At 39.4% G+C, this 27,470-nt stretch overlaps 1 protein-coding gene across 1 annotated transcript; it reads right to left on the bottom strand.

Moving 5' to 3' along the window:
- Nucleotides 1–10,610: 10,610 nt before the first annotated feature.
- LOC148657254 (CD5 antigen-like) lies at nucleotides 10,611–26,349 on the bottom strand. The gene is made up of 11 exons (XM_088644423.1): nucleotides 26,007–26,349; nucleotides 25,486–25,797; nucleotides 24,954–25,268; nucleotides 24,448–24,762; nucleotides 23,788–24,102; nucleotides 23,478–23,531; nucleotides 15,409–15,528; nucleotides 14,938–15,021; nucleotides 14,364–14,462; nucleotides 13,990–14,037; nucleotides 10,611–10,717 (listed from the first exon to the last, which is right to left on the bottom strand). The coding sequence occupies exons 3-11, from the start codon at nucleotides 25,201–25,203 to the stop codon at nucleotides 10,611–10,613; spliced, it is 1,392 nt and encodes a 463-aa protein (XP_088500549.1). The 5' UTR covers nucleotides 25,204–25,268; nucleotides 25,486–25,797; nucleotides 26,007–26,349.
- Nucleotides 26,350–27,470: the final 1,121 nt, after the last annotated feature.

Raw genomic sequence — 27,470 nt, 5'->3', positions numbered from 1 at the left:
TGTTTTGTTCACAGTCCTTTGTGTGTAGACGTACCTCCTGTTCTCAGTTATTAATGTACTTTCGCAAAACAGAACCACTACATGTGCTAGATGGGCTGTTCTGTAGGTCTCTTGCCTACAGAGCATGTGATCTGATGAATTTGAAAATCTGCAACCAGCCTCAGAGATGGGAATGAAACAATCTCAAGTCAATGAGGGCATGCGAAAATAAATCCAAATCTCAGCCAGTGGAAAATAGAGGAAAATCATTATCCACTGAATCAGGGTTCTACATATTGATTTGTTCTCATTTTACATTTTGCTACAAGAGCATTTAAATGAACTCATTTTATGGGGAAAGAGCCAAATCTAACTTAGTGTCCTGGTGAAAAATATATTGTGACACTTTACAGTGAACATTTTGCTGGTATAGAACAAAATAATCAAATTCCTCAACTAACAGCATTCTTAAACAACATTATAAAACTCATTTGAAGCACTGCAGACAAACTACTGCTTGAGTTAAACGAGAACTTCAAAAGCTATCAATCTTTTGAATTTCTTGAATTTTGTAGGGTGATTTAACAGACACAACAACATGTCATTGTCACAGTCACCATCCTCTCCTCCAGAGGGTGCTCCAACCTCCTTACAATAGTTCTTTTAATTACCTGCATTATTTCCTGGTGTGCCTTGTTTTAGTTTCCCTATTCAAGTTTACTCATTCCTGCCTTTGGGGCTCAGCTTCGGTACACGGTAGGTTGATGGCCCTTCTAGTACCAGGTTGCCTCACGTCTGTGGCGTGAGAGCACAGGCCTGTTAATGCTCCCTGATCCACTGAGCCCAGGGCTTTGAAAAGAACCCCGTATTTCCTGGATTCTTGTCGTCTCATCTGTGTTGCTGTTTGTCTGCATCTCCTGATGGATCTCCTGGCAATGGACTTATGGACTGCTTCCTGACTTCCCTTTGGACTTCCTTGGATATCTTTGCTTACGGATTTTCCCTGCATGTCTGCACGAACCTCCCTTCTTCACTGTGAGCACCAATAAACCCTGTTCTTTCCTGAACCTGGTTTATGGTCCTTTTTCGAGAATCGCCACCTTGCATAGGGTCTAAAACATCACCCTCCATGGAAGACCAACCCGGCTTCTGTGACAGTCATACTTGGATTAAATTCCTATACATCATGTATACTAATTTAGAACATTTTAAGAGTAATTTTACAACAAGGTACAGTCAGAATATAGCAAAAGTATGATATACTGTATAAAAATAATAAAAAGTAATAATTTAAGAACATTTAGGATGTCAATCCAGAAGAACAGGGCTCAATAAACGTAATTGGAATTTATGTAAAATATCTAAGCAGCTGGGTAGTGGTGGTGCCTTGCAGTACTGGGGCTCTGAATTCAATTTCTGGGATGCTATCTATGTGGAGTTTATATGTTCTCTGTGGGCTTTTGCCAGGTTCTCAGGTTTCCTCCCACAGCCCAAAGACATATTGGTACAGTAGGTTGATTGGTTACTGGGAAAACGGATCCTGGTATGAATGTGTGTGCTTGTCTTAGAAAATGGACAAATGGATGTGTGGATCTAAAATGTTCAGAAAGTATGTTGTTTTGCAGTTTAGGCAATATCTGTGACAAACCTTAAGTCTCCTTTCTAAAGATGTACCTCCAAAGGAACCTTAAGAGAATTAAAACAGAAACAATTCATAATTTTTGTAGAGTTCGGTTTGAGAGAGTGAAGACACTGTACTTGTCTCGTCCTTTAATCAGTGGTGTGTCAGTCTTGAGCTGGAGAGCTGCAGTTCTGAAGAAACTAGAAGAAGCTTGCTCGCAATCTGGAAACAATGTTCGATTTACACATTTAAGTGAGTAATTGGCTGGGATCACAAGTATAATAAAAAACTGGAGGCCAAAACTGGCCAACACTGACCTCGACTGTGAGAGTTCATATTCTTTAAAATGCAATGTAGTTCTGGTTCTAGCAGTAGTGGAAACCAAGCACAAGTGCTTCATGCTCATATTTGCTTATAGTGAGATTGTAAACTGGCAGAAAAATGAGTAGATGGGGAAATGTGTAATAGAAGGAGTTCTCTCTAGATAAAGCAGGGGTTTCAAATAACCCCTGCAGTGCCTAGTGTCTTCTTGATTTTGTTTTTTTCTAAGCAGTAAAGTGCACCTGTTGTTTGAGCTGAGCTGGAAATCTGTGACTTTTTCCCCAGAGAAGTGAAGACGGCTACTATAGTAGGTACTCTTTGTGCTCTGTAATAGAGATCATGACATTATATGCATTTGTATCAATTTACTGGTATGCATTTGCGCAGGACTTTTTAATGTACTTTGTGTGAGACACACAAATCAGTCTCGACCAGACTGATTCTTCTTTTGATCAGTTATAGCAGTAACTATTCTTATTCTTAGAATTGTACTGTAACTTGCTCCCGCTTCACAGTCTGCACCTTGAATCCTATAACCTCCCATGTCTCCTACTTTAAATCTTCCATCTATAGAATGTTGAACCTTTTTATAGAGGAATCATTCTGAAGCCAGCTGGAGTCAATCCTTTTTATAATCTTAGGCAAATGTAGAATCTTATTTCGCTCTCTGTGGAGTGTCCCTCTAGTGGCCTAAACTATTATTGACACTCCAGCTCAAACTGCTCCACTATAGCCAGGGAACCTACTGTACTGTAATCTTGTCATTATTAAGTTTTCTCTGGGGTTGCAGATTCATCTCCATTTTATAATAATTCGTGGCTTCAAACATGTTTAAAGTGAAGATCATTCAACATCCCCTTTAAAGCAGACTGTGAGTAAATTTTGAAGATGCCATGATTACACCTTACAGTATTCACATTTTGGGGTGTGTTCCTCACAAATTTCTTCTGTTTTGAATTCCCTAGTAAATCTTTCAATTGCTAGCAGGGGGATATCCATTTGTGTGAACTGGGTGAGCCTTAAGAGTTCAGTCTGTGAGAATGAGATGACGTTAGAATGCACTTTAATGTGTGAGACTAGACATTTGTGCTAGTGACCACATACTGTATATAATCATTGATCTGTATTTGGTTTAAGATGTACCTAAATTTACCTAAATGTTGTAGTACAATTTAATTAAGTATACATATATCATATGTTTTTCCTTGAACCTTATCATACATAAGATTAATCTTTTGTTTTGTCCTTTGTACATGCACTAGAGAATTAGAAGTTAAATTTAGTAAGAAAAAAGCCAACAAAATATTTTCATTAGCAATAACATTTTATTGAAGCTTAAGTCCACTGCTCGGTATCATTTACAAAATCTAAAAGAAACTAATGTTGAAATAAATTCATAATATTACCATCAACAAAAAAAAAGTAATATATAATAGTAAGTAATTTTCTAATCATTAACACTGAGTTTAATTAAAATCACCAAGCATGATATACATCAGAATAATATATAGAGTAGTATAGGAATAAAGTAAAAATAAAATGTTTTTAGCAGGTAAAATGAAATAATTCAGTGAAGAGTATCTAACATTTCCAGGAAACCAAGATGCAAAGAATGCAGGAGTTTCCAACCCTTGTCCTGCAAAGCCACAATTCAGATATCCATCACCCTGAATGACCTGTTAGTTAAAGATTAGAAACGCTTTTTTAAACAAATTAATGATTAAGCATGCTTCAATAAAAGGAACACTGGTCTTTGAGGGCTGATGGATATTCTAATTTTTGTTCCAAATGTCTAAACTGAACCCAACACCTACCCAGCAAATAGCAACTATTGATTAATCATAATTAAATTGTTTCGGGCTTTTAGATATTGCTACTTAGGAAATGCTGGAATAGAGCTGTCTAGGACTAGGGTTGGAGATACATATTTTAAAGTCCCTATATAACTTTGATCTAACTTTAAAAAAGACTCTTCAAATATCTACAGTATATTATATAATCATTAATACAACTCAGTACAGTATCTATTCTAATTAAACACAAATGTACATTTTATGTATGATTAAAAAAGAATTGCACAGGCTTCTTTAATGATGACTTTAGCAAGGAACCGAAGTGGGAATGTTCCATCCCCTGCTGTCTTCTAAACTAAAGTGAATAACAAGGCATCTTGATTGGTTAAGCTCTTTGATCGCGAGTGCAAGTCTGGGTAATATTAATAAGTGATTATGACCTGGATTCTTCCAGCATTTGTGCACATAGGGAAAAGTGGGATTAGTCAATCAGGATTATTTTGCCAGGGCTCTTGGCTCACAAGGACACAGCAACACAGTGTTGTTGGTGAGGGTTGCGTCTCTCCTCCAATCAGCACTGAACCTCCAGTTCAGGGCTATGCTGCCCATGACGTGTTAAAAGATGTTAAAATTGTATTGAAGGTGGACAGGATGGAGAAGTCTACACTACACTCATTCTCCCTGAGAACTCTGAACACTGGGGTCCCCTAGGTGTGTGTGCTTAGTCCATTGCTCTACTCCCTCTACACTCATGACTGTAAGGCCAAACATAACACCAACTCAACCATCAAGTTTGCCGATGACACCACAGTTGTAGGTCTTATCACAGAGAATGATGAGAGGGCCTACAGGGAGGACGTCAGTCTCCTTACAACGTGGTATGAAGACAACAACGTCACTCTCAATGTCAGCAAAACCAAGGAGCTGATCGTTGATTTCAGAAAACTGCAAAATGGCCATGCCCCCATCAACATCAATGGGACAGAAGTGGAAAGTGTCAGTAACTTCAAATTCCTTGGTGTCCATATCACCGAGGACCTCACATGGCCCCCTCAACACCACTTGTCTGATTAAGAAAGTGCAACAGCGCCTGTACTTCCTCAGACAGTTGAAGAAGGCTAAGATATCTGCCCAGATCCTCACTAACTTTTACAGATGCACTACAGAAAGCACACTGACAGGTTCCATCACAGTGTGGTATGCCAACTGCAGTATTGCGAACCGCAAAGCCCTACAACGGGTGGTGAAAACTGCCCAGTCCATCACTGGTTTGCTCTCCTATCCATTCAGGACATTTATGACAGACGGTGCTTGAGGAAAGCTCTAAGCATCATCAAAGACCCCACACATCCCAGCTACAGACTATTTGACCCTCTACCATCTGAAAAACGGTACCGGAGTATTCATGTCTGGACTACCAGACTCAGAGGCAGTTTTTACCCCAGCACTATCTAACTATTAAACTCCCAGCCTCTCTCACCTACAATCCGAACCCTCAGAGTGCCTTCTCTCTTTATCAAAACTCAAACACACATTGGAATGTACCTCTACCTCACATGCCAAGAAGTTTTCTCCCCATAATTTTCTATCCTTTTTTTCATTCTGGTGATGTATGATTTTGCACAACTGATGCTGTTTTGCACATTACCTGTTACCTGTTGTTGTTTTGCACATTGCCTGTTGTCTTTTTTTTCTTATACAATTGTATTGTTGTTGTTTTTTGTACAACTTACTATCTGAGAGGTAGCTAAATTGCATTTCATTATGCCATATACCTGTGTATGAGTATAATGACAATAAACTTGAACTTGATGTGAAAAGCACAAAATTGGTTTTGAAAAATCAATTGAGTATAACAGAATAAGTTTTTTCTCAAAATAAAGAATATTTTCAGCACTAATGAGTAATGTACTGTGTTGATTTAGTATGAACTTACAATCTTCTGCTCAGTTTGTTGCTATGAGTTTCACAGAGCTGATTTAGGTCATCTGCTTAGCTGGAAATTACAATAAGAAGCTCATCACACATTGGACACATACTGTCACTCTTGTAACGTACTGCTCATCTGTAAGCTGGTGATGTTGTCAGTGAGGACAGTGCTGCGCTCACTGTTGTATGAAAGTTACTGTAAACCACACAGCAGGAGCTGTGAGCAGGAGTGACTTATTAAGGGCACAGCTAATACATTAATTAAATTAAATGGCAATATCGTACTAGTACAGACTCACTGAATAGTATAAAGACTTACTGTATATAAAGTCACACTTTTCCAATGGAAAAATGAATAATTTTCAAATGCTAAAAATGGAGCTGAAAAGCAAAATGGTTTAAAAAAAAACAGGACAAAATGTTCATAACTTTTGTTCCAGTGTTACTGACGGAATATACAATCCTTACATGCAAGTAACTAAATTCCACGCCTGCAGAATTCACTACATCTTGCGGAAAGAAGTGCCACACAATCCAACTTGGAGATTAAGAGTTGTACAGTGCTTAGGTCACTAGAATGAGAATAAGGAAAATATGACAGAAGACTTATTAAATATTGCAAAATTTTAGTCTGCGTGGAGAATACTCATTGGTTTTCTTTGAATTTGTGAGTCCTAGACATTATACATTTTATTCATATTTAACAGCATAATTGAGAAAACAGGAGTAAAATGACTAGAGCTACATTGCAGTTTAGTAAGGTATCTAACATAACTGAAAAATAAAATCAGTAAATAAGGGATCAAGGGATCTTCAATAAGAAATAACAGTAAATGTCAGAGTTGATGCGGTGTCCTGTCAATGTGTGTCACACTTCCTCTTTGCCAAGTGCATCAACCCTCAACAATGAAGAAGTCAACAACTGTCACAGATGTCGGAAGGGACGAACCGTGGAATGGCAGGAGAGCGAAAAAGAACCTATGTGTAGCAGCGAGACAGGGGTTAGCCTGGGCTCAGCTGTTCAGGAAATGCCGTATAGAAACCTATGCCCTCAGGTTGCGGACGTGGGGCGACCTGGTGCTAGGCGGGTTTCAGGACATCCGAATCTCAATGCTGAGAGAGGATCTGAGCAGAAGCAGGAAGTAAATAGGCTACACAATAAGACACACCAGAAAGACATGAATAATCACAGGGAACTAGGAACAGGAGAGAAGTAGAGCGCCCTCTAGGTGTACTGGCCATGACAATATTATATACAGAATTCCACTGATTCCTGCACATGATTTATCCTGATGCCATAAATAAGAACTAAATTCTTCCTCACAGAGAGCTCTGCCTATTGATCACAGCCTAGCTTTACACCTGACTTACATGGCATAGAGAAGAGGAATGCTGCTCCCCAGTCTTTCTGGAAAGGAGCTGTTAATTACTTTTTCTATCGGATTGTATTTAATGTGCAGCAAGTGATTCTGAGTTCTTGTCTCAGAATCATTTCCTAACTCAGTATTCTGGTCAGATGTGAAGGAAATCCACAGAGACACCTGTGAGGAAATTAAGAGGAAGACAATGATTGACTATACACAAACCTCTTAGGTTAGGTACTGTGAACACAAACCTTATAGGTTAGGTACTGTGAACACATCTCTCTTTGCTGAATTAGATGTGGCCTTTTAACATCAAATCGTGTTACAGATTTTTACAGATGCCATGTAATATACTATATTTGGGATACAAAAGTTATGCAGACCTGAGTTAGAACCCAAAGACATAAAAATGACTCACATGCTACTTTATACAGTAATGACCTTGTCTCAATAGGTTACACTAACATGCCATCTTGTTTAAGTCAGTGTGTAGAGTGGGTAGACAGAGGATAACAGTAGTATTGTGCCTAATAATAGTTAGGTTGCTGTGCATAGAGAGCTGGGGTAGTATGCAGACATCTCTAGTGTCTCTGATACATGCCTGGGACAACCATGACAACTAAATTATCTCAAATGAGTCTTTCTATTTAATTTGTGTGTCACTTAGCTACAATTCTACATAAATAATTTAATTCTTTACCTGAAATTGAATTATCCTTTTCCATGTTGTTTCCAATATCATTGTATTGAGATACACCTGTCAAACATAAACAGATACTTGTGAAGACAAAAATAATCACAGGCAAAAGCTGTGTGTTTTATTATACATTTGCTTTCTAGTCAGGAATTGCTTATCATTCTGATGTTGGTTTTTCACTTCTCCTTGATTCTAATTATTTCCAAGAACATTAGATATAACATTTTAGTCTGCTCCAAGTAATAACCTTGATCCTAAATCATGTTAAAGTGGCACACAATGTGCTATTTATTTCTCTCTCAGCAGTCAAACATGACATACAGGACCTCTTTAATTGTCATAATTATCATCTGCAAGGTCTTCATGCTCTATACTCCTGACAAGACTAGACACACATCCAGCAATCCAGCAATTCAGAGTCAGGGGGGAGTCAGGGGGGAACCACATGCCAGTCCATTGAAAGGCACACACAGCACACAAACACACACACACTCACAATAGGGCCAATTTTTCCAGATGCCAATTGACCTACCACTATGTCTTTGGACTGTGGGAGGAAACCAGAGCACACGGAAGAAACCCACATAAACACAAGGAGATCATATAGACTCCATGCAGATAGTTCTTCAGTTCCGAAACTAAACGCAGGGCCCCAGCTCTGTGAGGCAGCAATACAAACCACTGTGCCACTGTGTTACCCACAAGACCCACATATAACAAATACATATACCTGATGTTGTGGAAACATCTGGCTGAAAAGTCACATTTGTAAAAGATACAACATATATATTTCACGAAGTGATACAGTACCTTACTTTGTAAACTTCTGCCAAATGAAAATATCAAATGAAAATATTCTGCAATACTGTTATAATATATTACACTTTTATTTCACACTACACAGGATACCAGAGTAGTTATCAGCCTACCTGGTATAATTTGCTCTTTATTAAGCATTTAGGATAATAATTATTTATTAGCAGCAGATAATAAGTTAGTAAAGGCAGGCTTGTCCAGATATTAGGCTTGAGGATCATTTGCTACTGTAAATGCTTGTATGACTGAAACACTTGGGCTGTGCAGGCTGAACACCTAACCTTGAACTTACAGAAGCTCAGCATACTAACAGGCATGGGAAAGATGTACCGTACTAACAAAGAACACAGAAGATACACAGGAAAGAATAAACCAGGGGAGTGTAATTTAGAAGTGGAAGACAGGATGAGCCTGACTGGGTTCCTGAGATATACAGTAAGATATGATTTTGAGGTGAGATATGATTTTACTATTTATGATGATAAATAGTAAAAACATCTGTTAAAATGAATAGATTTTTGGAAAACGAACAAGCATTTGTGACTCAATTAAGGTATACTGTGTCTGCCACTGATTTTTGAGAAATGTTTATATGATGGTGGACTCTGTTACCGTACAACCTCCCTTTTTGCAAATTCAATAAAGCTGGCTCTATTGAAATCCCTCTATCAAGTTTTCTGGTTCCTGGTTTGGATTCTAACAATGACATTAATAGAGAAATAACGAACAGCATAACGTTTACTGCTAAAATACTGTGTTGCTAAAATACTACCCTTTGTTAAATTCTGCTGGGACTTGCCAACAGCTTGTGATCAACAGAGGAGGACACAGCTGTCGGTAGTTAGTGCCCTGATAGCCTCTATTAAAACTGCTGCTCTCCTCAGTAGGAACGTGAGGTTGCTGTTGAAGAGCCAGAGCTGCCACACACCAACAAGCCGATGAGCCAATGATGGAGCTGCTTAGAGAAGCATTTGAGATTTTTTTTTTATTTGAATAGAATAAATTGAAATATCAGAACTTCATACTGATAAACATAATTTGCTAAGTACTAGTATGGCTTATAAAGAGAATACTGTTTTTGTGCCAACAGTGTATCAGAGTCTGTTACTGACTGTCTGGTATATTCGCAGTTGGCAGTTTCTAACCGGGCACAATGTTACTGTACAGCCAAAAGCTATCTATCACTGACAGGACATCATTTAGAAGACCATGAGTAATGACATCCTGCCTAGATTGATGAAGAGTTCCAAGTGTGATTGTCTGGGCAGGAGTTTTCAGTTGCTACAAAACTCAACTTGCAGTAATTGATGGTAACCTTACTACATTAAACTACCTTGAACAAGTACTCGGCTATCACTGCTGCCTCTTCTGTGGGCTCATTCAGATATGACAATATTCCAGCAGGACATCAAACATCCTCATTTTACAATGGTTTTCTTATGAAATGAAAATTTTACAGTTACTCTATTGTTGCTACTTTCCAGATTTGAGTCCCATTGACTGTTTGTGGGATGGCTTGTGATATCTAGGGTATAGAGACTAAAGCACAGGAACAGATTTGTCTAGACTTTATGAAAGAAAAGAGACATAATCTCACTAGATGTAGGCATACAGATGGACTAGTTCAGGTGAGTAGCTGTGTCAGTATGCGTAGGCTGCAAAGGAACAAGTAATAGGTTTATTCCATGCTGAAAAACAGAAGAAAGAGAACACTACGTTTCGGCCGTGGAGCCTTCTTCAGGTGGACTGTCTGATTTGCTTCCAAAAGCAGCTACACACTATTTATTTGAACCAACTAAAAATGATACACAGTATGCCTGAAAATCCGGCCTAAATATGACACCTTGATTTATCTCTGCCTTTATCTCTGCTGCTAGATTTGACAAAATAAAGATAATTAATTCAATTACAGTGGTGCATCAGTACTCTCCCAGTAAATCTTCCTTTTCTTCAGAGTTATTGGAATAGTGAAGAAAATAGTACAGAAATAAGTAATAAGTAAAAAGAATAGTATTCACCTTTTGTAATCCTCTACCACTAATTATATAGTTAATCAGGCCAAATCGTACTGTTATGTTCAAAAACAAGGTTCACTCACCACTGTCCCCTTCTTCACTGACATGGTCATGTTCTTCAACATCATCATAATCTGAATCTTTCTCTCTGGAGTCACAACCAACATCATCATATCCAGCTTCTGGAAGATCAGGTTCCAGCACAATACACAATAAAGCAATTACATTGGTTTATGTATTGTGAAAAAACAGTATAAATGAGCTCATTTTGTAACTCCATGAAAGTTATGACAAAATGTTTTGCCTGGTTCAGTTTATCAATGCAGTAAGCGGAGAAAAGACTACACTGGTAGTGTACCTCTAAAGCCACAGACTAAATGGCAAAGGAATGATTGTGACATAATAGATAGCACGAGAAAAAAAACAGAGCTCACTGATACTTAAAAATGGATGTAGCCATGTAACCATGCCTGAGCATGTGTAAGAGCATGCTCTTGAGCTCTTACACATGCCTGAAGTCAGTGAAGCACCACCAGTGTGTCACACAGATTTTTGAGAGATCTGTTTAGTAATGTTGTTAAGATAGTAACAACTCTGCAATAGTATGGTACTGTTGAACATGATGACCCAACTCATCCCCAGAAATGTTTAATTTTTCTCTGGTCATGAAAGCCAAGCCAACATTGTTAATCTGAAGGATTGCTTTTGTAACTGTGTAATTGTTAATGGTGTGTATTCTTGTGTCGTAAATTGACCCATCTCTGCCAGGCCACATGAACAATAGGTGGGGACTGGTTTCCTGAGGTTTTCCACACAGCACAGGGGAGACATTCTGATCTGAACTGAGCATTAATTGTACCTCACTCCATAATTCATCCTCCACCAAACGTGTCTTTATCAACAACATACAGTAGTTCTGTGCAAATTGGCTGTGTAGCAAATGCTGATGTACAGTATAAGGATTTTGCCATGCCACCATGGTCCACATTCTTCCAAGACTTAATTGGATGATTCTGTCAGCACCTGCCCTGTTTCAATTCCTGATAACATTACTTACTCTATTCTGAAACAGGCTATGAAGGGTTTGGAGAATAATTTTCCAGTATTGTCAATAGGATGATCACTGACTCCTCCTATCTCCTAATCATCATTAACAGAGGATACCCCACCCATGCTATTGATAGGGCCCTCTCACAAGCATCAACCCAATTAGAGATTCCCTGACTTACAACTGCATTTCCATTAATGCATCCCTACCACCCTAACACACTTTCTATCCCCAGGAACATTAACGACAACTTTTCCATTTTACAGGGTAATCCCTCCATTGTTACCCTTTTTTCTGACCGCCCCATCATTTTACATCGCCGACCACCTAATCTGTGGAACCTTCTTGTTCACAGCTCCCTTGACTGCCTTCAGTAATCATCCATACCAGGCACTTTCCCATGCCACACAACTTGCTCCATCACCTGTAAATATATATCCAATACCACACACATCCCAGGCCCCTCTGGACAATTCTGGATCACTCAGATGTAATTTCCAGCAGCCTTATTTACTGCTTCTCTTGTGGAAAATGCCCAGCTTTTACATTGGTGAGACAGGAAGGAGACTGGGAGACCATTTCAGGGAACATGTCAGTTCTGTGAGGATCAAAGGACCTCTCAAAACCCATAGTTTCTCATTTCACCTCTAACGGCCATGATCATACTGATCTCTATGTCTGCGTTCTCACAGAAAGGTTTAGGAACTCCTACTACAAAAAGACATGCAAAAGCAAAATTATCGTGAAACTAGGATCACACCTTCCCCTTTCTCTCAATGGCAGACTCTTTTCCTTCTATTCATTTACAGGTTTCGATATCACACCTCTCTTCACCTCTCTTGATATCACATCACTTGAGAGTTGATACTGATTCTCTCCTGCTCCTGCCTCCTCTCCAATCCCAGCTTTTGTTCTCTCATGCTTGATCTATTTCCTCCAACACCCAAAGAAGGCTCCACAATGAAAACTTTTGTGTTTTTGTTCTTTTCTTTTCAGCATGGAATAAACCTTAGCTTGTTCTTATGCAGCCTCCACATGCTGACACTGAACTTGATCACTAACTCTACCAGTGGCCTTAATGTTGAATAGCTTTGACATCCTGTGCAAATTATTTGCTGCAACATTCCCCATATTCACAACCCAATTGTCTGGTTCATCTTTACAATCAATGGTTGTGACATGTACAAAAAGAATACATTCCACCATATAGCTAGGACAACGTGCAATACTAAGGGATTCCACACCTTTTCAACATTTCAAAATCTGCACTGACAAAAAACCACATACTGTACCAAAACATTCACTAAGTGATTATTTTCATTTTTAGATTGGTAACAAAAGTGACCCGAGGAAGTGTCCTTTAAATATTTTTACCACCTCTTTGATTTTTTATCAAACACTTCCTTAATATCATCCAGGTGGATGCTGCACATTGCTGGTGGTGGAGGGGAGTCCCCATTACCTGTAAAAAGCACTTTGAGTGGAGTGTCCAGAAAAGCGCTATATAAGTGTAAACAATAATAATAATAATAATAATAATTATTATTATTATTATTATTATTATTATTATTATTATTATTAATAATAATAATAATAATATACTTTTGGAAAAGTTAGATGCAGACTACAGTATGTACTGCAATAACTGTAAGAATGTTTGCAGATTAAAAAGGAATACAGTAGTTGTCAGAAATAATACATTCCCTAGGTGATTTTTTCTCGAGAAGAATTTCACCAAACATTCAGAAGCAGTTTTTATCACTTAGTGTTTCATAACATATAAATCAAAACAAAATTATAATACATTATAAAAATAAACTATAGTTTATTGACCCCTGAGTGTCTCAGATATAAGATGTATTTCTCAGAACAATAGTCCATACATCTCTAGTAAGAGTCTGCACTGCAATTAGTAGGCTTCGACAAGGATACTCAAACATTTTTTATTTCTGTCAGTGGATGTCTTTTTTCCTTTATTTGTATGTATATTTGTGTGTCTTAGTATTATCTTGTCATTTAATAATAAAAAAGAAAGAAGGTGACATATCTAATACATCTGCATGTATATGTAAAAAAAAGGATACTCCAACAGTGGCCCACAATAAGCTTAGTATTGCCAGAGTAGGACAGACTAAAATGAGCCAGTATGTACAGCCCAGTAGTGATCCTTAGGACATGCAAAGCACCTGGGAAGTTGCCCTGCTGTCACAGAGATACACCTCTGTCCTCATTGAATACTATTGTGAGTCAAATACCAACCAGCTTGTCAGGGGAGTAATAAAGAAGAGCCTGCACAGTTTTCATTCCCCTGGTGGTGTTGCAAGGGTTGAAGTGGTGAGATGAATTGATTAACAACAGGTCATCACTAAACTGGGTAAAAAAATAAATAAATAAAAGAATTCTTACCAAGCTGTATAGAAGCTACATCATCATATGTGTCTTCTTGATGATCATCTAAAAAACAACATTACACGTTGTATTTGTTGCCTTTGAATGGAGAGCAATAACATATTTAGCAAATGATAAATAATACGTTTGATAAATAATTAAGGTTAAAAATGTACAATCACTTATTTGAACCATTCAGACAATGAATACAAATGTCTGTCTTACATAGCCTTTTTGTGTTTCACAGTCAGAGTAAACAGAGATTTCCTCTGCTTTCTGTGGCACACAAGTTGAATATCAATATAGAGCTGGTACAGATTTCCTAACTAATCTAAAACTATAATAACTAACCTAATTTAATTTTTTAAAGAAACAAAGAAGAACTATTTTACCTGTGTCTAATAATCCATCTGTGTCTGGTCCTGATTCAGATTTCTCAGAGACAATGTCCATTATTTCACAGTGAGATACTGGCTCATCATACTGTATTTCTACGAAATGGAAATTAATGAATTGTAAAATATCACATTGAATGCAGCAACTCTTAGTTTAATGGTGAAAGTGAATAACTTTATGTATTTCAAAGAACAACAAGTTTATTTTATTTTTTAAAAATATTGAGTGACATGTTGTTTTTTCCTGGAAGCAATTAAAATCTTTTCATAAAATTATTTTAATTGCTTTCCTTAACTAAGAAAAAGACACATAGTACTCAGTGCTGCTCTTAGAACTTATGGATTCATGGAAAACTACATACTGTATTCTTTAAAGACACTTCAAAATATCTTATTACACAAATGTTTCAATTACATTTAAAAAATTCAATACATCTCTATAAACATAAGAATGTTTGGATGGCAAAATAATTACAGTACATCAATTTCTTCTGATAGTGTCATACATGCAGACAGCTAACAATATGAAAATGTTTTAAATGAACAATTGTAAGCGTAATAGATTGCAAACCTGACAGATGTGACTCCTGATATTGATCTAGATGCACTCTATGATCAAGTTCTTCATAAACAGCTTCATACTCTTCAGACAATCCTATGGAACAGATCATTCCGAACTTCAGTACTTCTCTTACTAATGCTGCTAGCTGCTTAAAGAACTGAGATAAAACTTATTGTTTTGTACTAATACAATGTAAACATTTCCCAGGAGAGGTGTTGACATAAAAAATGTGTTTAAGATTTTGTTTAGCATTTGTTTCTGTTATGCTGTTTTTAAGGGCCTTCATTTTGTTTATTGAAGGTTTTACAATAAAATATTAAGAATTAGGTATGTCTATATAAAACATCTACTGTATATATAGAGTTTTCAATAGACATGTTCTATATAGATCTTTAAAAGGACAGGTATCTCTGGTTTAAAATTTTACTTTCATAATGAGTGAAAGGGAATAGCTCACAGTAGTGAGAAATATCAGCCTACCTTTGAGTTTTCTGTATTTATCTCTTTCAATGAAGAAAGCAGTTGACACTGCACACAAAGACACTCCCAGAAACAAACAGGTAAAAGTCAAACCCAGAATCCATTTTCTTGTGTCTTTCCCTGAAAATCAAATGATTCTTTATTAGAATAATATATCTTGCATCTTTATGGAAGGCAGAATGGCATGGAGGGTAATAGGAGTAAAGTACTCATATGGCTAATAGACATGGGCTTGATGACCATGTATGTGAATGTCCTGTGTTGGTTCATTTGCTGCAATAGAATGAATTAGGATGGTTATCATGTAGGACCCCAAAATGAAAATAAAATCAGCTAAAGAGATATTCTGAAAGTTGAAGGGGGGAGTTGAAGGCCAAAACCACACAACCTGAACACAAGTGGAGGAGTTTCAGAGAGTAGGGGACATGTTGCCATATCATCAAGAGCAGCAAATTATAATTAATAATAATTGCTTACACTTATATAGCGCTTTTCTGGACACTCCACTCAAAGTGCTTTACAGGTAATGGGGACTCCCCTCCACCACCACCTTGATTATGTGACAGCAGCCATAGTGCGCCAGAACGCTCACCACACATCAGCTATCAGGAGGATCAGGGAGGAGAACAGAGTAATGAAGTCAGTTCATATATGGGGATTATTAGGAGTTCATGATTAGTAAGGGCCAATGGACCAATGGAAAATTTGTCCAGGACGCCAGGACCTCTTTTCAAGAAATGCCCTGGGATTTTTAATGGCCACAGAGGTTCAGGACCTCAGTTTTATGTTTCATCCAAAGGACGGCACCTTTTTACAGTATAGTGTCCCCATCACTATACTGGGGCATTAGCACCCACATGGACCATAGGGTGAGCGCTTAATGCCAAGGGCAGTGGGCCTTGAGATGTTGTGAACAAGGAGTCCGGGTTTGGTACAGACTGATGCTCTAGGGGCAGAGTGAGCTTCTGTGACTGGGAGGGCTCCTATGAGGACAACAAAAAGGACTGGGGAAGGGGAAAGAGGAAACATAGGAACTAGGTAGGGGCTATAGGTTCTCTGATTTGGAGTGCAAAGTAAGGGGGATACAGGGAGAAAAGAAGAGGAGGTGGTTGCAGTTGTTTCCCAGGAGAAGAGAAGAGCAGATTTCATGATTAGTTGTTTGCCATGGAGAGTTAGAAATTGAGGAGGTGCTTGTTTGAAGTGGAACAATAAAATAACTACAATCCAGTTTGGAGGAGGTGAACTGCGGTTGGATAGGTAGCTCTTGTTGTACTAGCAAGAACAGCGAATGCTGTTAGGGTGGGAGCTGATCCGAGTGTGAACGAGGATGAAAGGTGTAAAATGCGAGCAATGTATGTTCCTGGTGTAGGTGATGGGATTTTAAATTTAGTTACAATCAGAAATGACGACGGTAAATTATGAGAGTACTTGACAGGTGGAAGGTAAACGTAGGCAGAAGTTCTACATATCATGCCCAAGCAGGGAAAGAAATGCAGTTAGAGAGTTGCACATTAAACCAGTTGTGCAGACAGCATAAGCATTGATTAACCCTTTTGGAAGAGTTATTGCTATAGTGCAGCAATTTCATTTTCATCATTGTAAACAGCAGCCAGACCAACCCACAGCAAGCTACATAGTGGAGCTGAGGAACTTGTTGGTGCATTGTGAGTTCAGAGACCAGCTGGAGGACATTTTGCACGGCAGGTTAGTGCATGGAGTCCGTGGCAGAGCCAACACTAACTTTTAAAATGGTCGAGGAAAAACACTGGCTTAAGAAAGAGCCACCATAAATTCTTGCCAGTTGAGGCCAGAACCTGAAACAAGCACTCTAAGGCCAGTGGAGGTGCATCAGACCAGACCTACCAAAACAGACAAAACAGGGCCCCGTATGACAGCAGAGAACATGAAGATAAACCATTTCAAGTTCACACAATCCAAATTATTGAGACATTTCTATAACTATATGCTACAACTGCAACAAGAGAGGTCAAATTGCACAACTTTGCTGGATGAGACAGAGCTCAGTAAAACAGCTATCAGTGACTCAAACAGAGGATGAGGAGCTCACAGGACAGACAGGGAGTGTCCACAATGATAGTCTTGTATATGGAATTAACAGCATACATCAAAGAGAACAAAGGAGAATGCTTTATTACACAGAAGTCCTGAAAAAAACAAGAAGCATAAAATGGAAGTGGATTTGGGATCTCACTCAAAAATGATTAAATGTATCGCTATTTGTGGCCCAATGCACCACCTGAAATCAGACCGATGCTCAAACAGTGGTCTCAAGCACCACTAACCACATTGAGAGAGATCAGGGTTTGCTGTAGAAGATCAGGATAAACAGCATAAATTACCGCTGCTCATTGCTTAAGACAAAGAGACCAGTGTGCTGGGGGGTTATTGGTTTAAACAACTGGGCACCAAAGTTACAGGAGTAAATGAAATCATACAGATATTTTCAAAGAATGGGGACCTTATCATAGCCCACCAGAGACCATTGAGGTGGGCTCTTCAGTCACCCCCAGATTCCTGAAAACAGTTCCAATACCTTTTGCAATACACCACAAGGTAGATGAGGCATTAGCTTAGTGCAGCAGGGGAGTTTCATTCCAGTCCACTTCTCTAAATGGGCAAAGCCTATTATCCCAGTGACAAAGCAAGATGGGACTTTAAGGCTTTTTGGGGACTATCGAAGCACGGTCAACGCAAGCCAGATGTTTACCCTTTTCCTATTGTCTCAGAACATTTTGCTCCATTGGCAGGAGGTACAGTGTTCACCATACTGGACCTGAGACAGGCATACCATCTGACTCTGTGTGAGACATTGACTGAATTGCTGACCATTAACACAAAGGGCCTTTTCAGACCTCATTGTATTTTTCAGCATTTAGTGAACACCTTGCTATCAGGAATCCTGGTTGTGAAGCCCTACCTTGATGACATCATTTGTGGAATGACAGAGCAGCAGCACAACGAATGCCCGCAAGAGGTACTCAAGAGACTTGTTGAACTGGGGCTACACCTGCAAGAAGAAAAGTGCATTTTTCTAGCTACAGAACTGGATTTCTTGTGGTTTTCTGGTAGATGCTCAAGGTCTTCACTCTACTGATGAAAAAAGTACACCAATAAAAGAGGCACCTACTCCTTGGGACAAGACTGAACTGCAAGCTCTCCTGGGTATGCTGAACTTTTTCAATTACTTCTTAAGAAAAAAGGCTGTTGTGCTGGAGACTCTCCACCACCTGTTGTTAGACAGCTGGACATGGACAGCCAAACACAATGCAGCATACTCTCAAGCAAACCAACTGCTTCAGAGAGATGGAGTGTTGGCATGTTATGATAGCAGGAAGTCTCTGGTGCTGGTTTGTGATGTATCTCCCTGTGGAGTGAGGTAAGTTCTGAGTCATGGGGAATCTAATGAAATGAAGTTCCTATGAGTTTTGCTCCTTGCACAATGATAGCAACTGAGATTAATTATGCACAGATTGATAAAGAAGCACTAGCGATCATCTTCGCCGTTAAAAATGTTAACCATTACCTGCTGGGGTGACATTTTGTAGTTTATACAGACCACAAGCTGCTGTTAGGCCTCTTTAGTCAGACGGAGCTAATGCCCTAAATATTGTCTCCATGGATGCTGTGATGGAGTATGATATTTGGAGCATTTGACTACGAGCTGTGCTATAAACCTGGCAGATATCTGGCTAATGCTAATACTTTGAGTTGTCTTCCCTTGAAAAATGAGTCATCCGAAACACAACAATTGAAGATTCTTTTGTTGGAAGTGGATGCACCACTGAAGGCAAGACAATTACTGACATGACACAATCTTGTCATATGTACGCCATTGGGCTCTGTATGTATGGCTGACTGCAAATAATGATTGCTGGCTCACACCATTTTTCTGGAGGCAGAGGGAACTCTCTTCTCACAACAAGTATTTAGTGGGGTTGTCATGTGGTGGTTCCTGAGTTGACAAAAGACGGCATTCTTAGGTTGCTAGAGGAGGCACATCCAGGAATGGGGCACATGAAATCTCTGGCAAAAAGCTATGTGTGATGGCCTGGTCTGGACACCTAAGTGGTGGTGGTAAAGGGGTGTACAAAATGCCATAAAAAGATGGCTACGCAAAGTGACTAGAAATCGTTACATCATCCACCTCTTCAAAGGCCCTGACTGAGATACTACTGTATGTTGGTTTTTGTAACACATGGTGTACCAGAAACAATTGTCAGACAACGCCACATTCTTGATCTCTCAGAATACCACTCCCAACTCAACTATAGGGCAGAGCCTGGCTAACCAGCTTGTGAATTGCAGACTACGAACAGTAAGGATTGACTACACCCAAGCAACCTAAGAGGGGCCAAAAGAGTGTAGTTCACAAATTTGAACCACATGATGGTGGTTCAGAGGTGGATGCTGCACATTGGTGGTGGTGGTGGGGAGTCCCCATTACCTGTAAAGCGCTTGGAGTGGAGTGTCCAGAAAAGCGCTATATAAGTGTAAGCAATTATTATTATTATTATTATTATTATTATTATTATTATTATTATTATGCATATCTGTAGTCACACTGGGGGCCCAAAGTGGGTACCAGTTGCATTGGTAGAGGCGACAAGACCACTATCATACTGGGCAGTAACAGCTGATGGTCACATTCATTGCCTCCATGTGAATCAGATGCGAGTATGGTCACCCGGTAAACCTGATAGCTTGCAGAATCTGTTGCCCCATCCATGACCTCAGCTTCAGTCATGGGTGCTGGGCCAAAGCTGTCCAGTATTAAGGATTCTAGATGTTCGGACCACTCCATCCACTCTGACACACCCTCTCTACCTGTTTCAATATACACTGTCACATAACCTGCAGTTGAAGAGCCTAGGGACCCACATCTGGGATGTCAGCATTGTGCTCCTCTGTGTATCAAGGACTATGTGGACTAGGGGGGAAAGAGGGTGATGTATTCTGGAAATTAACAGTTGTAATTAGCTAATCATTAGCTAATAGTTAGTAGCTAGATACACGTAAGGGTTTCACAGTAATGGTTGATGGAATCCCATTCACGTGTCAGCTATATTCATGAACCTGGGAGCAACACTTGATCCTCTAGTCTTTTAAGCCACATGTGAAAAATTTGATTAAGACATCTTTGTTTCACCTTGCCTGCATTAAGCAATTTCTATAAATGTCCAATGCTGAGTGCCTGATTGATGCATTTATAACATCAAGGCTTGATTTCTCCAACTCTTTCCTCTATGGGCCCCTCATCTCTGTTCTCATCAAGTTGCAATATGTTCAAAACTTTGCAGCTAGACTACTAACTCGGACTAGACTCTGACGGCATATCACTCCTACACTCCTACCAATGTAAGTCTCTACATTGGTTGCCTATAAAATCACATATTCAATATAAGATTGACATATATTGAATATACTACTGACTTTTAAGTCTTTAAACCATCTGGCTCCATCATACATCTCTAACCTCCCCCATGTTTACACTTCGTACCAAAGGCTCCGTTATGTTGGGGCAGGTCACTGTCCTACTCACTACTCACTGTTCCCAGGACTAAATCACAGACTTAGTGATTAGTGCTTCAGTGTTATGGAATAACCTCACTGAGACAACTTTTTAAACTCTCCTTTAATCCAAATGTAAAACTTTCTTTTTACCAAGGTTTTACCAAGGTACATTTGATTGCTAACATCTGTAAAAATGTATGTTCTTGTTTATTTTTTCTTTTTTTCTTTTTATTGTACGTTTTTGGTCTTTTACTTAATTGATGATATACAGCGTCCTTGAGTTTGGAAAGGCGCTTTATAAATAAAATTCTTCATCTTATTATTATTAACCCTCCCCTTCCCAGGGGATGTGGGGGGTTTATGTTACGTGGTTTTGGGGAAAGTAGCTTGTTTTCAGTTAGTGGATTATTGGGAACACTGATTAAGCCTCTGTTTTCATGGGTAGATATAATAATTTCTTAGCAGCTTGCTTTGGCCTCAGGCAGCTCTGCCAAAGTCAATGTCTGACTGTTGCCAATTATGAATGCTGAAAATAAGGACCCTGTGCAGGGCTCAATAAGGTTAATTCCCCAAACAGCAGTAGGAAGTCCAAATAGAAAAGGTTACCAAAAGAGAAACACAAGTCTTAATATCCAAAATCCAAAGGGCAGGCGATAGCCAAGACTGAGGGGAGACAATACAGCAAGGCAACCAATCTGAAAATGCAAAGCAAGAAACATGGTCAGAATCTAGCGTGAGTCAGGAAGTAAGGAATAGAACAAGCTTTTGAAGGAGGGTATGCACACTAGGGAGAGAGAAATTGAAATAGTGAGTGATGGTATGGGAAAAAAGGAGGGTTAAAGTAGTAACAGGAGTGAAAGGTGGCAGGAAGATCAGCTGCAGCATGAGCGTCTGTTTAAGTGGATGTGCGTAGGAATGTGACAGCATTTGTGAGAGCGTGTGGAATGCGTAGCAGTGTGAGTGCATGTGGAATGTGTGGCACTGACAGACTTTGCTCTTTTAAAAGTCTGTGCACGATTTGTTTTTTGGGGCTTAGCCACAAGTTAGACAAAAGGGGAACTTGGTTTGTTAGAGAGATGAGGAGCCAGTAGGTTTACCAACCACAATGAGTTCTTGCTTTAAGGGAATGCCTGTCAATCCCAAGTTGGTGGCTGCTCCCAGCCCTCAGTTGCCCCGTGAGACCATGAAATCCCAATGCGGGATCACAACTCTTTTGTGGGTCATCACTGCTAACCCCGCCAGACCACAGCTGCCTATTACCAGTGCTCCCTGTCAGCCAGTGCCTTCCTCACTGCATTTTTGGCTGCTCTCAGTAAGCTATTGTCTCTAATAGATGCTGAAAACCTGTGAAAAACCCTCGAGTACAAGCACACGGGATCCAGCCAATAATCCTCTGCATCTGCCTACAGTTCACAGCAGCATCACAGCTTCATCAACTGGGTTTCAGCCTGTTACTTTGTCACTGTTGTCCACAGCACTCAGCTGCATCATAACAACAACATCACTAGTTGGCTGAAATGTTATTAGGTTTGGTTCTGGTATCTTACTTGCTTATCACTCACTAGTGGACCTTCATTTGGATGATGAATAGTGACTTCTGACCTGTAGTCTTAGGAATAAACAGCTTATAGACTGATTGGAGCTCATCTGTGCTATATATCATTACACTATTGCCTGACGATGTCTCCTTTCAGAGGGAGCCTCTTTAGTCACATTGCTCTGCATTTAGAGGGAGGCACCAGGCTGCTTTAAGAAGGCAAACAATAATTAGACTATTAGAAATCTTTAATAATGCTTAATTCTAAATTAAACAATAGGCCTAGGACCTGCCCTGGTGAAACTGTAAGAAACCCAGGCAAGATATTTGTGGGTGTGCTGAGCAGGCAAGATAGTGTATTTGTGTGTAAGAGTTACAATTCGAGACTTGGATTTGATCTTTTCCAATTTATTTTCTTTATTAAATTCATTTAGCAAAATGATGAAATTCTGATACTGTAAACATAGTTATATTACAAGAATCAATGGACTGATATTACACAAAAACTAACCCCAATGAACAAATGTCCTGCTCCACTGATGGAGATCCTAACTGAACCTCTTTAAGCTGCAAACCTTCAATTTAAACAAAGGCATCATTCCTTATAGACATAATTTCTGAGAGCCACTTCAGAGAGCATCTGTCAGCTTTACATGCTTTGCCCAGTACAAGTGATAAATACACACTTGTGCTTTTTAATAATAATTAATATATTAATAATATTTAATTGTTTCTGTTACAGGATATTGCATTATCCTGATATGTTATGATTCCAACTAATTTGGAATCACATGCTTGTGTTTGTGTCTCATCTAAAAGCTACTGATATATAGAGTGTAGTCAGATTCCTCCAACCTGTTCACATTAACACCATTCATCTCTGAACAAGTTAGGTAGTCTTTGTGCAATCAGGAAGTTAAGCAGTTATTAGAGGAGAGGATCAATTCCCATCAGCAGAATTTACATTTCTATGTTTGTAATCAAATGAAATTGTACTCACCTGTGCAAACATTGACTTCAGGGCCATTTGTTGCTGTAGACTTTTTTATAAACCCTGATAAATAAAACATAATGTGCTGATACTGTTGAAATTGACCAAAATATTGAAAGTGCTAGATACTATATGGACAAAACACCTTCAATATACAGTATTTACATTCAATCTAGACAATTTTAAGCCCTGTCATAAATATATTTATTAATGGGCTATAATCAGTCATTGTTCCAGAAATGTTCAATGAGTCTTTAATGTATTCAAATTAAATGCAAATAATTAAAAGCCCTAACATTAATACACAATCAATTCTCACCTAAGCACTGAATCTCTGCGACTTCAGAATCCTGGCACTCATTCTGCCCCCATGGTGAAGAAGAGCACTGCCACAGGACAGACTCTTGCCCAAGACACTTCACATTGTCTAACCACTTGGGACCAGAGCCCGATTCATACTGTTGTCCATCCTGCAGAGCACCACTGTCTCCACACTGCAGCTGCTTACAGATCAAGTCAACAGTGAAGGAGTCCATTCCATTGGAACACACACTGCCCCAGGTGCCATTGTAGAGCACCTCCAGTCTGCCAGCACAGTCATACTCAGCACTGACCAATCGCAGCTGCTTGTGCTCTGTAGAACAAAGACACAACCAATATCAGAGTCCTATCTTTATCACAATCCTAAAAATAGGAATATATCCATATAAAACAATACACTTTGTTCTAATGATTTCATGTAAGAATGTCAGCACAAACTGCTGAATGTTCTGGGTAATTTTTGACTGAGGACTTTATACTGTAAGTAGCATAAATAAACTGCTGTGGATGCCTAATACAGAAAGATTAAACTGCACATTTAAGAACTGCAATGGAGGAAAGTATCTGAAAAAAAACACAACTTAAGTTTTCTTTTACATAAAAACCAAGAGGTATTGCAAAAGTATCAATCCTTTTTACAATTTCATGGAGATCTTACCAGAACATATCATACCAGCATCCTCTTTTTGACCGCAGTTGCCTTTCTCCCATGAAGCTCTGGGGCAGTCCCACAGTGCAGACTCATTTCCTTCACATTTGACAGTATCCATCCAGACAGGTCCAGAGCCCTCACCAAACTCAGCCGATACTGAAGCTCTCACCCCGTGGCCACAGCCCAGCTGTCTGCACACCACACTGACATCAGCCAGGTCCCAGAAGTCATCACACACTGAGCCCCAGGCACCACGGTGATACACCTCCACTCTCCCTGCACAGAGACTCTCCCCGCCAGCCAATTTCACTCTCCAGTGCTCTGTCAACAGACACCCAATAAATAAACACTGCATCCTCCATCAAGCCATTCTAAATATTTGTTGATTAGTATTTGATATGTATTTTTTCATGTTACCTTATTATGTACAGTTTTATAAACATTAATAGAGTATCTAAAGTATAACTGACATGCCCCACAGATGATCTTTTCAGAAACATTTGCAAACCCACCTGAGCAGAGCACCCCCACACCTTCACTGGTGTTGACTGATCCAGTGCTCAGTGTGAAAGAGCAGCTCTGTAGCACAGATTCATTTCCTTTACACTCCACTTCAGTTAACAGCACAGGCCCGTTTCCATCACCATACATAGTAGATTTATAGACCATCAGAGCGCCTCCACAGCTCAAGCTCCTGCAGACAGTGTTGGCATCCTGTAAATCCCAGTCTGAGTCTAAAACTCTTCCCCATGAGCCGCTCATTAGAATCTCCACCCTACCCTCACAGTGACTGTCTGTGCCCTGCAGACGCACCAGCCAGTCTTCATCTGGAAAACACATGGAGCACAACTGACTCCTTCCTGACAGTAATAATAACAGATCTGCTCTTCTTGAGTTCTCCAGAAATCTGTCTGTTAATCAGTAAGCAAATACTACTGGATGATCAAACCAATCACTGGAATGATTTAATGAAATTTTGGGAGAAGTATTACTAGAGAATTTTTCAGTGAAGACAAATATTTTGTTACAGACAGTGGATTGTACCTGAACAGACCAAACTGGCGATGCTGCCCAACCCACACTCCTCCTGGCCCCAGGACACAGGGCAGTCCCCCAGGCGCCCCTCTCTCCCACTGCACTGGTATCTGTCCTTCCACAGGGGGACACTTCCCACTCCATAGGGGGCTCCTCTGGGGGTGGCCTTGACTCCCCCACATTGGAGGTGTCTGCAAATTACCTCAGCAGTTTGCCACTCCAGGTCGCGCTCACAGAGTGAACCCCACTGTGATCCATGGAGCACCTCCACTCGCCCAGCACAGCGGCTCTCTCCCCCCACCAACCTGGGACTTTCCTGTCCTGGGAACATTACAATGTGACACCGTTACACAGAAATATTCACATGAACTGAAGCTGTGGAAATGTGATATGTGAAAAATAATGTCTTTTTTTCAGTTTTATTTGCACTTCTTCTATATGGAAATGAAAGATGATTTAGTGTTTAAATTTTGATTTTAAGATAATTTTCACATTGCTTTTTATAAAAACAGCTTCATTAATGTTCATACCTGAACAGACAACACTGGCGTAGTTTCTGTGGGAGCAGTTTTGTGTTTTCTCAGTGGACACTGGACACTCGAACACAATGGATTCATTTCCCTGACAGTCAAGCTGCTTGTCCCACACAGGGCCCTTCCCTTCCCCATAGCGAGCCACTCCAGGAATGGCCACTGCCTCTCCACACTGCAGCTGTCTGCACACCACACTGGCGTCTTGCAGGTCCCAGCCTGAGTCACACAGTGTCCCCCACTCATCTCCAAACTGTATCTCCACTCGCCCAGAGCAGGGATCCTCACCCCCCACAATCCGGGGCTCCCGGTGATCTGGGAGAAAGGGATGGACACTGGATCTGTTTACCAGCTAATCCTTTGAGTCTTAAACTCAGCGTTAACCACTCGGCACCACCAGGACGCATCCAGACACATCAAAACAGAGCACTTGAAGTCCAGGTCTTACTCTATGAGGTAGTATATACTGTATGTAATTGTAAATTGTAAGCATTGTTTGTTTAGTGCAACAGCAAAGAAACTTAAACTGCATGTTGACAAAGTTTGAGTAATATAATATCAGTGTTAACGGATAAGATTACATAAATTATCTGTGCAGCAGGGTAAAAGTGAAATAAATTATTTTTATATTAAGATATTACCTGTGTATTGTACAGTTAATACATTTAAAGTACCTTTAATGTACATTTGTACATTGTATATATTTATTTTATGGATTTCTGCTAATTCCTTACCCTGAGTGATGTTACTATACAATTAAAAAGTTTATCCTTATAGAGTTATGACTGGATTTTTCGAGAATATTAAATTGCCGTTTGCATGTCATTTAATTTTTCTTTTATTTTTTCAGCAGTTACTGTATTCATGTGTTCATACCCATATCAACTGATGACGTCTTTGTCTTTTTTTTACAGTATTCCAATGCACTTTGAGAGAATTATTCTTGAAAGCCACAATATAAAATAATTAGAATTATTATAGCAATTAATCCGTTTCTTACTCACTGAAACAAATCAGTCCAGCATAACTGAACTCATCATGTCTTGCAAAGGTCGGTAGAAATTCTGTGTAACATTGCCAGAATGTAGATTCATTCCCTTTGCATTCAATAGCTTTGTTCCACACAGAAGAAGCCACTTGTCCAAAGTAAGCTTGTTTTTTCACTGATGCAATAGATCCACATTTTAGTTCATTACAGAGAACATTACCCACATTCTCATGGATGTGTTCATCAAGAAATGAAAAAGTTGCTAAATCTGACTTCATTTCTAATCGTCCAGCACAAGGACTACTCCCATTTGTTAAAGAAAAGGTGAATGATCCTGTAAAATGCAGAAAATTGTGATCAGGCAAAAATACATACACCCACATCATATTAATGTGCTATTAAAATAAAAGTGGGGATTGGGGAAGAGGAGAGACAAAACAGCAGGGATGGATGCCTAAAGATCAAATGGGACAGAA

Source organism: Lepisosteus platostomus, chromosome 8 (genome assembly GCF_059453375.1).
Source record: "Lepisosteus platostomus isolate fLepPlt1 chromosome 8, fLepPlt1.hap1, whole genome shotgun sequence".
Classification (NCBI taxonomy): domain Eukaryota; kingdom Metazoa; phylum Chordata; class Actinopteri; order Semionotiformes; family Lepisosteidae; genus Lepisosteus; species Lepisosteus platostomus.
Note: the sequence above shows the minus strand (reverse complement) of the source record. Positions and strands in the feature narration are given on the sequence as shown.